At 39.8% G+C, this 14,431-nt stretch overlaps 1 protein-coding gene across 5 annotated transcripts; it reads left to right on the forward strand.

Annotated features, from left to right (window-relative positions):
• Window positions 1–234: 234 nt before the first annotated feature.
• On the forward strand, window positions 235–12,461 carry si:ch211-188c16.1 (uncharacterized protein LOC562677 homolog). 5 transcript variants are annotated; one of them, XM_037786885.1, is made up of 20 exons: window positions 248–433; window positions 1,790–2,684; window positions 3,389–3,577; window positions 3,760–4,288; window positions 4,987–5,108; window positions 5,199–5,224; window positions 5,387–5,427; window positions 5,544–5,594; window positions 5,778–5,910; window positions 6,155–6,314; window positions 7,107–7,230; window positions 7,361–7,392; window positions 8,319–8,382; window positions 8,560–8,597; window positions 8,889–8,952; window positions 10,595–10,693; window positions 11,515–11,528; window positions 11,762–11,795; window positions 11,963–12,039; window positions 12,177–12,461. In XM_037786885.1, the coding sequence occupies exons 1-19, from the start codon at window positions 425–427 to the stop codon at window positions 12,030–12,032; spliced, it is 2,694 nt and encodes an 897-aa protein (XP_037642813.1). In that variant the 5' UTR covers window positions 248–424; the 3' UTR covers window positions 12,033–12,039; window positions 12,177–12,461. The 5 variants fall into 5 exon arrangements, 4 of the variants coding, with proteins under 4 accessions (XP_037642814.1, XP_037642816.1, XP_037642813.1 ...); XM_037786886.1 differs by having other exon boundaries at window positions 235–433; window positions 1,793–2,684; window positions 11,963–12,461; XR_005209095.1 differs by lacking the exon at window positions 11,515–11,528 and having other exon boundaries at window positions 247–433.
• Window positions 12,462–14,431: the final 1,970 nt, after the last annotated feature.

Below are 14,431 nucleotides of genomic sequence, written 5' to 3' on the forward strand. Positions count from 1 at the left end.
CAAAACAAATAAACAAACAAACAATAAACAATAAGACATAATAAAAAACAAACAAAAAACATTCAGTGTCTGCTAAACAATTGGAATAAATTTGAAATGTCTAAACAATTTAATGGGTAAATTCTATGCAAAATCTTGAAAGACACTTCCTTAAGTTTGTTATATTAATACAGTATTTATCACACATTTTCCAAGCTTTCTTTCCCACTTTGTCAATTAACCAGCACGAACGCGCACGTCATCACGTAACGCGCATTACGCAGGTGCGTCTCAAGTCAGGTGCGGTTTCAAATTGTTTGTTTTAGCATCAACAGTCTGCTGGATTCATCTCGCTCAATTTATCAACGTCAGAGTGCACGTCGCCTCAGTTTAGACCGTTTTCCACATGAACACACCTGAACAGGGATGAACAAAACGAGCCACAATGGAAGAGGTAACTTTTAAAAGAGCTACACCATGTTTGTTTTTTAGACAATTTGTTCACTAGTTTAGCTTTATCATAGGGGTGGTTTGGCTTAGCTTGGCTATCACAATTTTAAATACTATAGTGACAAAACATGTTCTCATTCACTTCTACTGGTATCTAGTCATGCAGATAGTTTTGGTTTTATTTGAACAGGTTTTCAGATAGATATCTAACTATATATCTAAGATATCTGCCTCCACCTCAAAACAATGGCTGCAAATTTCTTTTTGTGGTGCTCACAGCATTGAGGAGTTACATAAACAAGCATCATCTGTTCTGAGAAACATTGCACCTGTTATCCTGGATAACCCATAGACCTCAAGGTCAAGAGTTTATTCTCATAATTTATTATTATGTCTAATATTTTAGTTAATTATTTGTTTTAAAAAATGTCAGAAAAATGTGAAAAATGCCCATCATAATCCCCTAAAGCCCAAGTTTCTTCTGCACTATATTAATTTTTAACAGTTTCTTCATCTCCTGTTATTTTTATATTTTATACTCTGTATTACTTACTTGTGTCTTTTTACTAATATGTTTGCACTATGGAACTGTGATGCTGGAAACTTGAATTTCCCTTGGGATCAATAAAGTTACTATCTATCTATCTATCTAGTTTTGTCCACCCAACAGTTCAAATCCCATATTGCAAACATTTGAGAAGATTTGACGATTAATTGATTATCTAAATTGTAATCGACAAAACAATTATGGTAAATGGACCTGCATTTATATAACGCCTTTCTAGTCTTTTCCGACCACTCAAAGCGTTTTACACTATATGTCAGCATTCACCCATTCACACACACACATTCATACTCTGGCTTCCATACAAGGTGCCCATCAGGATGTGATCTAAATACTCACACACCGATGGCACAGCCTTCAGGAGCAATTTGGGGTTAAGAATCTTGTTCAAAGAGATGTGGACCGGAGGAGCCGGGTATAGAACCGCCGACCACAACCACAGCCGCCCCATTTGATTATCAAACAACTGAAGCTCTACTCTGTTTCTGGAAAATAGATGTTCAAATACAAATTGCATTCACCTCAATTGTATTGGAGTGAAGGCAGAAATCTTAAAGACGGATATTTCCAAATCTGAGCTTGTAAAACCAAAACTATCTGCATAACTAGATACCACAAGGGACTGGGAGTGAGTGAGAAAATGCTTTGTGTAATTTTGGTAAACCAAACCTTAAATTACGTTGTGTCAGCATTGGGGTTTGGCTAGTAAGTAAGTAAGTAAGTTGTCTGTGAAAGTAATAGCATTTCTATTAATTTAATGATTAATGATTTTTTTTTGTGTGTCTTTTTTCACTGGAGGGACCGAGCAGTTTCAAAGCTCTGAGGGCCAAGTTTCAGGAAGAGGCCCTCCTGGCTCAATCCAAAACCAGCCGACCAGCTGTTGCGGAGAAACCCAAACACCTTCCTCCTCCTGGAGGTCACTGCAGCTCCGTGGTCAGCAGTATTAATATTGCTGTGGAAAACAAGACCGTGGCTCCCCGGGTCATCTTCAGAGATGGGCTGCGGGCATCTGGAGGCAAGCGACCAATTTCCCTTCCACCACAACCTCAGCAGACCTCCCCCCCATCCCAGCTGGCTAATGGAGACGGCACAACAAGGCAGTCCCTCAAAGACAGACACATGCCTCTGGTGCTTCCTGTCCTGCCTGTGAAAGAGCAAAAGACAGAACCGCCGGCCAAAAAGGAGCACAAACTGAAACCAGAGCCGCAAACTAAAATCAAGAAGAAAGGTTTGCTGCTTCCTTTCAAGTCAGCCAAAGCGTCAAAGGCCAGTTCAGTAAATGGAGATGAGCCTACGTATGCTGATTTGACCACCAGACCTGCCAGTGCTCCCGGCGAGTTGCCCTCTGTGGAAAAACAAAACGCAGAAAACGGGGTTTCGCACCCGAGTGACCAGTCCAGCCCAGATATCCCAATCACCCCTCCTTCTGCAGAGACAAGTGTTGACTTCGAAAAAAAAGTTCTTAACTCTTTGGAGAGGGCCAAGAAGAAGTTTTCACGCAGGCCGATGTTGATCTCTGCCAAACCGAAGAGCTTGCGTTCCCCTGACTACGTCTCAAAAGACAAGGCGTTCCCTTTGCCGCCAAAGAACATTGTTGAACCTGATCTACCCATACCGCCACCACCCTGTCTTCCTCACCTGGCTTGTCTATCGGCCCGGCCTTTCTTCAAATCCAACCACCCTGCACACAGTAAGTCATATTCAGTGATAAACATCTTTTGTTCACATCAGACACATTTCTCTTCTTAGGAGCCGTACACATGCCACGTCTAAAAGCGCGTGGAAAACGCCAACTGTGCCGCTTTTTTTCTTTCCAATGTGCTTGGGAGGCTGTGCTCCTGTCACGCCTGTTGTCACAAAGCAACCAAAACCTGCGTGCTTTGATGACGATGAAGTTGCAGTAATTTAGCAGGAAGCCTCGCTGACTAAACTAAACACAATCAAAACAAAGATAAATGCATTCCCAGCACCGTAAATCCCTCACCGTATCGATTTCTCTGTGTCAGTTTGGTTGACCTTTTCAGCCGGATGTTGTGCCGTCCTCGGTCAGAGAGGGTGAAGCCAGGAACATAGTCGTAAAGCTCTGGGTAGCTCTGCACTAAAACGATTAACTTCTCCTCCATATTTACTGTAGACTGATACTGAACAGAAGAAAGAAAAGATATCTGCTGGCTGTGATTGGTTGTTCCTCATCACATGACGTGCGGGCTGCAGCGTTCAACTATTTTTTATCTCGGGTTACAGCCGTCGTGGCCTGAAAAAATAGGGGCTTGGGAAATGCATCTAAATTGACAGTGTATTTGAGCACGCAAAAGATGTGGCATGTGTTCAGCCCTTCATGCTGTTTATACAGATTTTTAATGCATTTGTGATATTGTATTTCCCAATGGCTAGAGTCTGCGTTGGATAGACACTTTGGCAGGGATAAAGCTCTTCCCTCTGTCAGGACTAGTGAACCTCGTCCACCCTCTGCTCCTCGGAAGAAGCCTCTACCTGACTTGAGGTCATTGGGGCTACCGCCTCCAAAACCCCCCACACCACCATTAGTAGATCTTGGCTGTTACCACCGACCCACAGTGAACGGTATGTTAACTTGCTTTAATTGTTTCTTTTTGGTTTCCATCGACTTTTGTGGCTACAGACAAAAAGTTCTATTTTACTTGGACATCGCTCACTGTGTCTTATGCGTACTGCAGTTTGCATTATACTTATTTGTGGTCAAGTTGAACATCTGCTCAAGTACTGACTTTGGTTTCCTATTATAGAGGTGTCACCAGGTCTTAGCCAAGCACCAAGTGAAGAGCCAGAGTCTGAGCACCCATCCGTCTCCCACTCTGATCTAGACGCTCCAGAGTTTCCAGACTTTGAGATTTCAGAGATGGAAACAGCAGAGGTGGATGCTGTGGACATTGGTTCGCTAGAACTGGAGGCCTTGGACTTCGTCAGCACTGACCTTCCTGTACCAGATGATTGGGGGGTCGCCAATTTCGAGGATCCGCAGCCTGACTTATCAGTGTGTGATCCTGTAGAGCCCCTTATGGGCACCGGCGTCCAAGATCTGAACCTCGGCAGCGAAAACATAATACCCCTCGATCCAGCCAGCTTCCCTGAACTAATAAACTTTTCAGAGTTCCCAGAGCTGGCTCTGCCTGAGTGGCCTCAGAGCGAGGAGGTGGTCGTAGATCCTCTTTCTGGCTCTCAAGCTGATGAGACTGATCTGGGAGATGCTGAGTCACCGGAAATGGTCAATGGTACCCACGCAGCTTTGAGTGATGGAATCCAGCCACATCCCAAGTGAGTTTTTCTAGCACCTGCAATCACACTCTGATCCATTTTTTTTCAGTTTGTTATGACATGTTTGTTTTAACAATGTTTTTTCTGAATTTTGTTAATACAACTCTGACAATTCACTGCACAAACATGTTTGGACTGAAAGATATCCCACCTACCCCCCACCGACCCATGACAATACCCAGAGAGCACACAACTAAAACCACGCAAGGAAAACAAGTGTACAAAAATAAATAAATACATACAAATATACAAATAAAATAATCATAGTTAAAAGAAGGAAAATAAAGAAGGATAAATTGTTAGTGGTCTATGACAGTACCCCGTATTATCTAGGGCACTAACATGCATAAAAACAAGCACAGGAAAAATGTGAACATGTGTCCTTCCCATGCTTCATTTGAAACATTCCTGGTCATATATACACCAAGTTATCTGAGCCTAAGGCGTCAACACGACTAAGGAAAGGTTGCCATATCAAAGAATACTTGTCAGCTTACCCCTTAATAGTGAACCTGATCTTGTCCGACTTAATAAAATACAACATATCTTTAAAAAGGTTTAGTTTTATTGTTGTTTAAAGTAAAATTTTGTAGTACCGCACCAAATAAAGCAAGGAAGGCTGATGGTTCTAAGGAGTTATCAGTAGTTTTGGAAACCATATTGAATATTCATTTTCCTTCTGTTTTGCTCCTCTCTAGTGAATCTCAACAGGACAGCTACTATGAAGCGTGCGATAATGTGTATGAGGATGTCGACACCATTCACAGATTCGTCTTGGGTCAGAGCTCGCGTAAACGAAAAAGTGGTGCGAAGAGTAAGAGTAAGTTTACTTAATATTTCTTCTCCATGTAAGATCATTTGCAGATATTTGTTGTCCCTGTTTAACTTCCCTGTTAACCATTTTTTACAGATCCGAATGCTGACAACCACCCTGTGGTAACTATCTTTTTTTAATTGAATTGAGTTTAAAATCATCTTAGTGAGTCAGAGAACAGTTGAGTTTATGGTCAGAGACGCATCCTGTGCAATGAAGAAACAACGTGACTCTGTTTAACAATCATCTGTGGTAAATTAAAAATCATGTGTGTTTATTTGAAGAAGGAGGAGGCGTCTCTTCACATGTGGCCGCGGAATCCGTGGTATGTCTTTTTTTTCCAAACATACAAGTCCTGTGTTTTATCAGTGACATTTGTTTTTTGTCAGGCAGAAGGCAGCCATTGATTTTTTTTTTCTCGCTGTGTTAATCAAACTGCAGGGGCAGCGTATCAGGAGAACACGCTCATTCAGCCCATAATCATGTCCACAGGTACGTTAGACATCTCCCCTCTCATGCAGCCTGACGCTTATTCCCTCTGTTCTCACTTTGTTATTTCTTATTCAGTTATTTTTACTAGCATATGGTTCCATTTATATTTCAGGTGGTACATGTAATCTTTATGGAAAACAAGTTTTCTTATTTGCCGCTGAACAGTCAGATTTTCTTTTGCAGTAAAGAACGCCAAAGCCCCAACAGTGCTGACCATAAAGAACAGAAGAAGAGGGAAAAGCATCGACTGGAGAAGGAGAAAAAGGAGCAAAAAGAAAGAGGGAAGAAGGAAAATGAAATGAAAAAGAAGTTCAAAGTAAGTTAGGCATTCACTTTACTTAGTAGTTGACTGTTGTCAGTCTTGTAGAGCTGTTTTTTTTTTCTCTAGTCTACTTTTAAAAGGTCTTGTGCCTCATTGAGACACTGCAAATATTTCATCCTGCATTTTAATGAATGTCTTAGTATCACAATGATGGTCAATGAATAGCGGTAAACAATTCACTGCTTAGCTGTTCTCAATCCAAACTAGAGCCTCTTAATACTGAAATTTGACTCTCAAGGTGACGGGCGAAGAGGAGCCCTTGTACCACGCCAAGGTGATGGTGGCTAGCAAGGTTCGCAAGAACGACCTTCCAGTGACGAGCGGGGACACGGTCAGCATCATTCGCACCACCAACTGCCCCAAAGGCAAATGGCTGGCCCGGGACGCCAACCACAAGTGTGAGTTTAGACGCGTGTCGTTTTGTTTCCATGTGAGCCCGAGAATTGAAATCAGGATTTGGGATATGACGATGCATTTGTGTTTAACCTAGACTTAAAGGTATAATATGTAATTGTAAACACACCGAGAGAGAGAGAGAGAGAGAGAGAGCGCCGCTAGTGGTAACAAAGCAGTGAATCAGAGAAATTAAACGTTATTTTGTGATTGTTTCACGGCGGTTATGTTCTAAAACACAAATAAACACACAACTAACTCCGCAGAGGAGAGACAGGGGAACTCACAGCGACGTAACAAACCCGTTCTCATCCGTCAAATACGGCCGCAAAACATCTAAAAGGGGGACTTGTGCCCATCGATGTATAATGCTTGTGAGTCTGTATCAGAAGCTGAGGGGCGTGACAAAGCGGTGGCATTTGTCCACCTGAACGGGCTGCACACCCTGCACGCTGTTTTTAGCTGGGGGTTACACCCCCACTTAGGGCCCAGAGGCTGTTGGCTGAAGCCCAGCAGCGTCCCGAGTAAAGCAAAACAAGAAGAAAAGAGAAAATCCAGGCAGAGGGCTGCACCACACACTTCTAGTGGGGCATACGTGATGATTGAGAGGGTTAGTTTTTATATCTGTCCATACATATTATATCTTTTTTTTTAAAGAGCCTAAGCATGTGTTGACTTCACCTGAATAACATCTAATCACATAGAAGTAATGGGAATTCTTTACAGGAGTCTTTTTTTCACATTTACACCACCGTTTCTCAGTGTTATCAGTAACTACTCTATTCTTGGTATTGCAGACGGTTATATTTCAGTGATGAATGTGGAACTAAATATCAAAGAGATGCTGGAGCTTGGCAAGAAGGCCCAAGCAGCTGGACGAGGAGGCAACCTGGAGGGAGATACCATCAGCATTGGGAGCAGGTACCGGGCAGCCCACTGATAAAATGCTTTGGTATCTCAATTAATAAAGATTTGTAACCGGCCCTTGCTTGCCAGTCCATCAGTGTGTTTCATCATCGATGGGGTCATAACTCTTTTCTTTGTTTTGCAGATCCTCTAACCACCCTGTACTAACAAGCAGTTGTAAGTGCCAGCAGCCTCTGCACAAAAACATTAAGCTCTATGGTTAACTTACTATTATTAGACTGGTTTTACTGTCACCTCTAACAAAAACACACTGCAGTCTGATAAAGATGTACACGTAAAGCTTCAGTAGGCAGAATGTTTTGGCATCATTGGGAAAAAATTCCATAATAACTTTAAGCTTTAAAAAAAATCTAGCCCATGACGGCCAATCACAGGTCATTTCAGAGAGAGAGAGTTCCTATTGGCTGTTTGTTCAACGGAGGCAGCTGTCAATCACGCACAAATTCCAATCAAGCGGTCAAACTAGGCAGCGCTGATCAAATATTAATCAATATTCTGTTACTGTAATGTCCATTTCTTGCCTCAAATGTTTTCAGAAACATCTTGTGGTGTACTGTTTAGCTGTAAAATGATTGATTGATTGGAGTTCGCGAGTGATTGACAGCTGCTCAGAGACGGCAAGACTCCAGCTCGGCTCTGATTGGTTGTTTTCCTCCGATCTGTGAAATCTTGCAGATGCCATTAGGAGCACTAGGAGGAGGCAGAGGAACATCATTTTTTCACAGATTATCTGTCTCATGCACTACTGTCAGGATATAGTGACCGTTTTATAAAAATAACTTTTTAATTATATTTGCTCGGAGTTACCAACTGCAGCTTTAACATGTTGATATAATAGATGGACTTGTTGACTGACAGAGAGCAGTTGCACAGCGGTTGGCAACCAGCCCAAAGACTCACACGAAGCAGTGCCTTGGCCTGATATAACTTAACTAGTTGTCATCTGCTCGACAGCCATGTGTTGTTTTATGATTGTGAAGGAATTCAATGTTTCCAAGCTGGTGGTTTTAGTTTCAACGCTGCCAAACATCTATCATCACCATACATGCTGGGCTTAATCAAAGTAATTTGCTTTTCCACAGTCACGGATGACAGTGAGGAGTGGGCATGTGAAGATGAGACCCTCTCACCGGCCAGTGAAAGCCAGTACGTACTGTCCTTCACTGTGGCTTAAAGTTGCAAAATGCTTGTTCTTTCTAAGAAGAATGACAGAAACCATTGACCACATACATAAGAGTACATTTATTCCCTCTGAAATATATGGCTGAATTTATGTGGCACACACTATATGTTATTATTTTTCTTTCTTTTCATTCTGTATAGCAGCTTTCCCCATCAGACTGCCTCTCTGCCGGAGATGTGTGAGTACATTTTACATCCGGTCCTTTTGAAGTGAAAACATGAGAACACAACATGGTCGTCGTCCCCCTCTCAGCCTTCTGGTTTAGAGGGAAATAAAAAGCTCTGCCTGTGGTTGTTTTATGTTATGCATTGACATATGGCAGCCTGTAACAAGCCTTTGATGTGCACTTTTACCATGCCTCTTCCTTACTCCCTCCCTCCTCCGTCATACTGTCCTCACCCCCCTCCATCCCTCCCTCCCTCACCCACCCACCCACCCACCTCTGCCCTTCATGTGTTGGCTCTGACAGCATGTGGCCATGTCGGCGCCCAGCACACTCTGAGCGATGCCAACCTGGAGGACCTACACACACAGTAAGTCTCAAAGCGGATACCTTGGCATGTTTCTCTTGGTTACTCATATGTACATAAATCTCTCTACATCCACGTCTTCTCAAGACAGCGAGTGTGTACCTATATACAGTATTTCTTCATGAGTAACTAAATCTTAAACATTGGTAAGAAGAAAAATAATGTTAAGAGCTAAAGAATTTGATAATGGGAAACATTATACATCAATTTGTAGAGTGTGTTCCTGGCGTCCTCGACTACAGTGTTTCCCAAACTTTTTTCTGGGTATCCACTTTTTCAAACTCACAAACCATCGCGACCCAATTCATAATAGACCTTATCCATAAATTGTGAATTTGTGCGAAAATGAACGTTCCTGACCATTTTTACTGCCATTTCCACATCACCTTATATGATCCTGAACAGGTAAACCAGCCATTTCAAAGAGAGAGATGTGTTTTCTGCATGTTATTGAAAAATACTTTATAAATGAGACCAAATAAATACATTTAAGAGGAGTTAACAGGCTCTCATTTTTTCCTCTCATCTGTAAAACAAACAGAATTGTACGATAGCCTTACATATTAGATTCAATGTTATAAATAGCCTACAATTATCAGAACAATACGAACATTCAGGCTCCCTCATGTGGCTCAATGGTGTACTGCAGATATAAATCTTAAATAAGGCTATAGAAGAAAATCTGCAAATTTATTTGGCGACCTGAATAAAATTGCCTGAGACCCACCTGTGGGTCCCGACCCAGTCTGTAGGAATGATTGCACTACTATGTGATTACAGTAGAGACCAAAGACAATAGTTAGTGCATTGGATAACACTACACACCAAACTAGGGCTGCAACTAACGACTGTTTTTGATAAATCTACAGATTATTTTCTCAATCTATGAATCGTTTCTTCTGTAAAATGTCAAAAATAGTCAAAAATGCTCCCATTATAATTTCCCAGAGTTTAAGATGAGGTATTTAAATAGCTTGTTTTGTCCGACCAGCAGTCTGAATCCCAAAGAGATTCAGTTTACTTTCATATATAACAAAGGAAAGCAGCAAATCAGCACACCTGTGGAGCTGAAATAAACAAATATTTTGCACGATGAAATGATGATTAAATAATGAATTGATTAGCAAAATGGTATCCCTTTTAACTTTCTGACGAATGTCTAATTGATTTAATCGTTTCAGCTCAACACCAAACAGCATAAAAGTTTTTTCAAAGCTGGAACTCGGATGCTTCCAAGTCAAAGTTACCAGATTTGGATGTCACCAAATAGTCTAGTCAGAGCCCAACTGGCCCAATTGTCATAAAAGTAGCCCAAAAGTATTGGTGAGGGTTTTATCCAGCATGGTATGTATGAAATAATATTAGTCTGAAGTGGGATATGATAACATTTTGTTAAAGTAACACACGCACAGTTTTGTTTAAACAAAGCCTGCATGTCGACAACACAGGACCTCTCGTACACCAACACTGATCATCATAAGCTAATATGGTCGTATTTATTTCAGGGGTACTGTTTTAGATTGTATTGGCTCTATATACAAGTAATAAACTTGGACAAAGGAATAAACTAAGGTGTAGTTGGAATGTAATCATGTAGTTCTAGTAGTAAAACAAGTCGTAACCGTTTCTTGTCTTCAACCTTTAGGACGAGACACGAGGCCCTGCAGAAACTAGCCATCTTCTTTCAACACAGCAAAGATGAGTTTGGAGACATCCCAGATGGCGGCGGAGCGACCCCCACAAAGTACAGTATTCTCTTATCCATCTCCATCACCTCAACCATTACTTTATTGAAACTTATCTTCTTATGTCCAATGATCAGGGTCTGAAATTAACTCTTTTCATTGCCTGCCACTGTGGCAGGCAAGTTTTGTTTTTTTATCTGCCACTTTTGAAATCTCTGCGCTAAATGAAGGAATAACATTTTAGATCTGATGTCATTCAATGTTCAATATATTTTACACAAAAAACATTATATACACGGTAAATTACAGTGTCTGAATTACACCGTGGCTTCCGGGGAGGGAGGGTACTGTACACAGTACTGTACTTTGTTACCGTCATCTATAGAGGTTGTTTGCATAAAAACACACAATCCAAATGATTATGATTATTTAAATATTTGCTTTGATTAAAACAAATCCTGCAAGCTGCTTAGAGTAAGTGTTGGGAGGTTAAACAGGTCATAATTCCCATTCCCATAATTGTTTTTCTCTCTCCCTCGTGGCTCCGATCCAAAACAACTGCAACATGATACAGCATGTGTATGCGTCACTGTGCATGCGTAACTGTCGGAAAGCCTCAATACAGAGGAATCAATAGTCATGGAGGGATGGGATGCCAAGGAATCAGACAACTTGGAACCGGTTCTCTATTCCCATCTATAGCGTTTTCCCTGTTGTCTGCCAAAGTGGAGGATGGCCTGACGATTTCACCCGTGGCGGGTGCTAATTTCAGACCTTTCCAATGATGTTGTCATATTCAAAAAGTCTATAATCAACGACCCTGTTAATGATATAAAATGTTTATTTGTTTCTTCATTTTTTATCCATTCTCTACGCAAAGTGCTGAGCCATCAAGTAAGTTTTGAATTCTTTCCATGACTCCACTGTTGTCACCACTTGTGTCACTCTCACTGATAATGGTGAAGCTAAGGAGGGCACTTGCACATCTTGGCGCCCTGTCTGTGATGGAAAATGACTTGTAGGGTGCATTTATCTGACTCCTGTAACCTGGAGACATGGTGCAGGACACACTGCAGAGACAGTTCAAAGTTAACGTGACGTTTTTTTATCTGCTCGTCTTTATCCAGACTTCTTGTGTGCTGTTGAGGAGCCTCCATATCCGTAAGTGTTGACAGGTTTCCTTCTAATCAGCAAGGGGACGCTTGCCTTTGATTGATTTATATTAGTACTCAGAGATATTGCCAAAATATAAAGTAATATTGCCAGTACTTCAGGTTCTTCGACATTCCCCTGAACTGTGTTGTCCCATTGTTTGTTTTGTCTGACAGTGAACAGAAAGTTGACTTCACGGAGCTGGAGCTGCTTCCTCCTCCGCCTCTATATGCCGACACCTTCTGATTACCAGGTCAGCTGGAGCAAGTAATGTTAGCAGGAAAAACTTGAACTTAAACAGTTCACTTTTTGGATTTGATACCATGAAGAATATGTGCCATCAAGACCAGTTTGCCATGTGTTTGGAAATGTATTTTTGATCCTCTACAGTGAAGAAAAGAAACAATCGAGAATGGAGCTGCTGATGTGACTGTATTATAATTTTGATTTCACTTTTTTTTTTGTTTGGTTTGTTGTTCATATTTCACGTTGTGTTCTACACTTTCCTTTTCTCTGTTACTGTTAACGGAGCACAAACTGAATCATTGCACTTTATCCAAGTGACATAAATTAGCCAATTATAGAAGCTTAAATTTAAGGATTTGTTTGTATTTGCATGTGGATTTTTCTTTTGTTTCTGTGTTACATCCAATAAATATTTGTTATTGATTTATGCTTTTGATGACATTATTTGTCCCTGATTGAAACAGACTGCTGGAACAATCATAATGTATAAAGTGTAGTTCCCATAGACCTTCAGTGATTCACTCCTGAGATACGTGATGCAATCCCTCCTCTCTTATCCTGTTTATTATCAGCACTTCACTCTCACTTGATACTTTGTCAAGGTGGCACAAATATAAGCCTTGCACCATCTACATTTTGTTGCTTGAATTTCATTACACTTTTCAGGGTTTATCATGATGCAAATATGTCACATGGAAGAAGTCTGTATTGCATCTTGTCTTTTTTTGTTGGTTTTCCACAGATTATACCAATTTAAAGCTTCAGTAAAGAAGGGAAAAAAGTGGAAAACAGACCTAACCACATAAGTGGACACCTTATGCTCCTATTCCTGGGTCTTTTTCTCATGGGAAACACTTCATTTTACAGGTCTGCAAAGTTCATGGTAATTGGGTGATAATTAGCACGTAACCTATTTGAATATTTCTTTGGGATTACTCCAATATTACCCCAATATTTACCTCAAAATGTATCAAAAATGTATTATAAACATTATTTAATAATTATATGCTAAAATAGCATATAATTAAATAAGCTTAGGCTTGAGAAGCGGCTGCTCTTCATGGAAGGTGGAAAACCAAAACAAATAGAAGACACTTCTGATTAGGCAAAAATCTCCCCATTGTGTGACTTATTATCTACACAAAGGTAATCTAATGTCATGATTCAGGGAGTTTTTTTTAAAGAAATTTCAAATAAGTTATTTGCTAATTATAATCTATTTACCAGCAGACATGGAAATAAAGCCTATCAATTAACTATGTATTGGAAATGTATTAAATAAATTACCAGCTGTTGGGAAATAGTGGGATATAATTATTAAATAATGTTTGGAATAAAGTAATTTTTGATATATTTTTAGGTAAATTTTGGGGTAATTTGACAGTTTTTTCAAATAGGTTACTTGCTAATTATCACCTAATTACCATGAAATTTGCAGACCTGTAAAATGAAGTGTTACCTTCCATTGTGATCTGGCTGACTTTGCTTTGTGAAATCCCCCTAATTACTCCTGAATTTGGAAAGGGAGTTTTCTTTTTCCTTCTTATAAGAAATAAAATAAAATGAAATATGAATAAAACAAAACAAATAAAACCAGATAAAAAATGTATAAAGAGAGAAAAAGAAAAAAGAAAGAAAACTTAAAGCTTAAAGCATTAAGATTAAAAATAAATAAATATAAATAAATAGATAAGTAAAAGACAATGATGGATAAAAAAGATGTTTTAAAAGAGAATGATGGGTAAAATTTCTTGTTGGTTTTCCACAGATTATACCAATTTAAAGCTTTTGTAAAGTAGGGAAATAATAAAAAGTGGAAAACACAACTAACCACATAGATTTACACCTTGTGCTCATATTCTTGGATCTTTTTCCATTGTTGTCTGGCTGACTTTGCTTTGTGAAATCCCCCCTTAGTTAGGAACAAATAAAATTCTTCTTCTTATAATTATTATTATTATTATAACAAATAAAATATGAATAAAACAAAATAAAACTGGATAAATCTTCTTTTTTATTATTTTTTATAAATAAATAAAAAATAAATAAATGAGACAGGGTGGGGGTGGCTGGCAGTAAGAGTGGAAATCAAATTAAGGCAAGATTAAAAAATAAATAAATAGATAGGTAAAAGAATGATGGATAAAAAGATGATGTTTTAAAAGAGAATGATGTGTAAAATTTCTTGTTGGTTTCCCACAGATTATACCAATTTAAAACTTCTGTAAAGAAGGAAACCTTCTACACCTTGTGCTCATATTCCTGGATCTTTTTCCATTGTTGTCTGGCTGACTTTACTTTGTGAAATCCCCCTTATAAATTACTGCTGAAGTAGTAAAGCATCACCTAATCCAGCACCCAGAGGTGACTGTGGGAATCAGCCTGTTTGTGTGTGAAGC

This window comes from Sebastes umbrosus, chromosome 12 (assembly GCF_015220745.1).
Source record: "Sebastes umbrosus isolate fSebUmb1 chromosome 12, fSebUmb1.pri, whole genome shotgun sequence".
NCBI lineage: Eukaryota > Metazoa > Chordata > Actinopteri > Perciformes > Sebastidae > Sebastes > Sebastes umbrosus.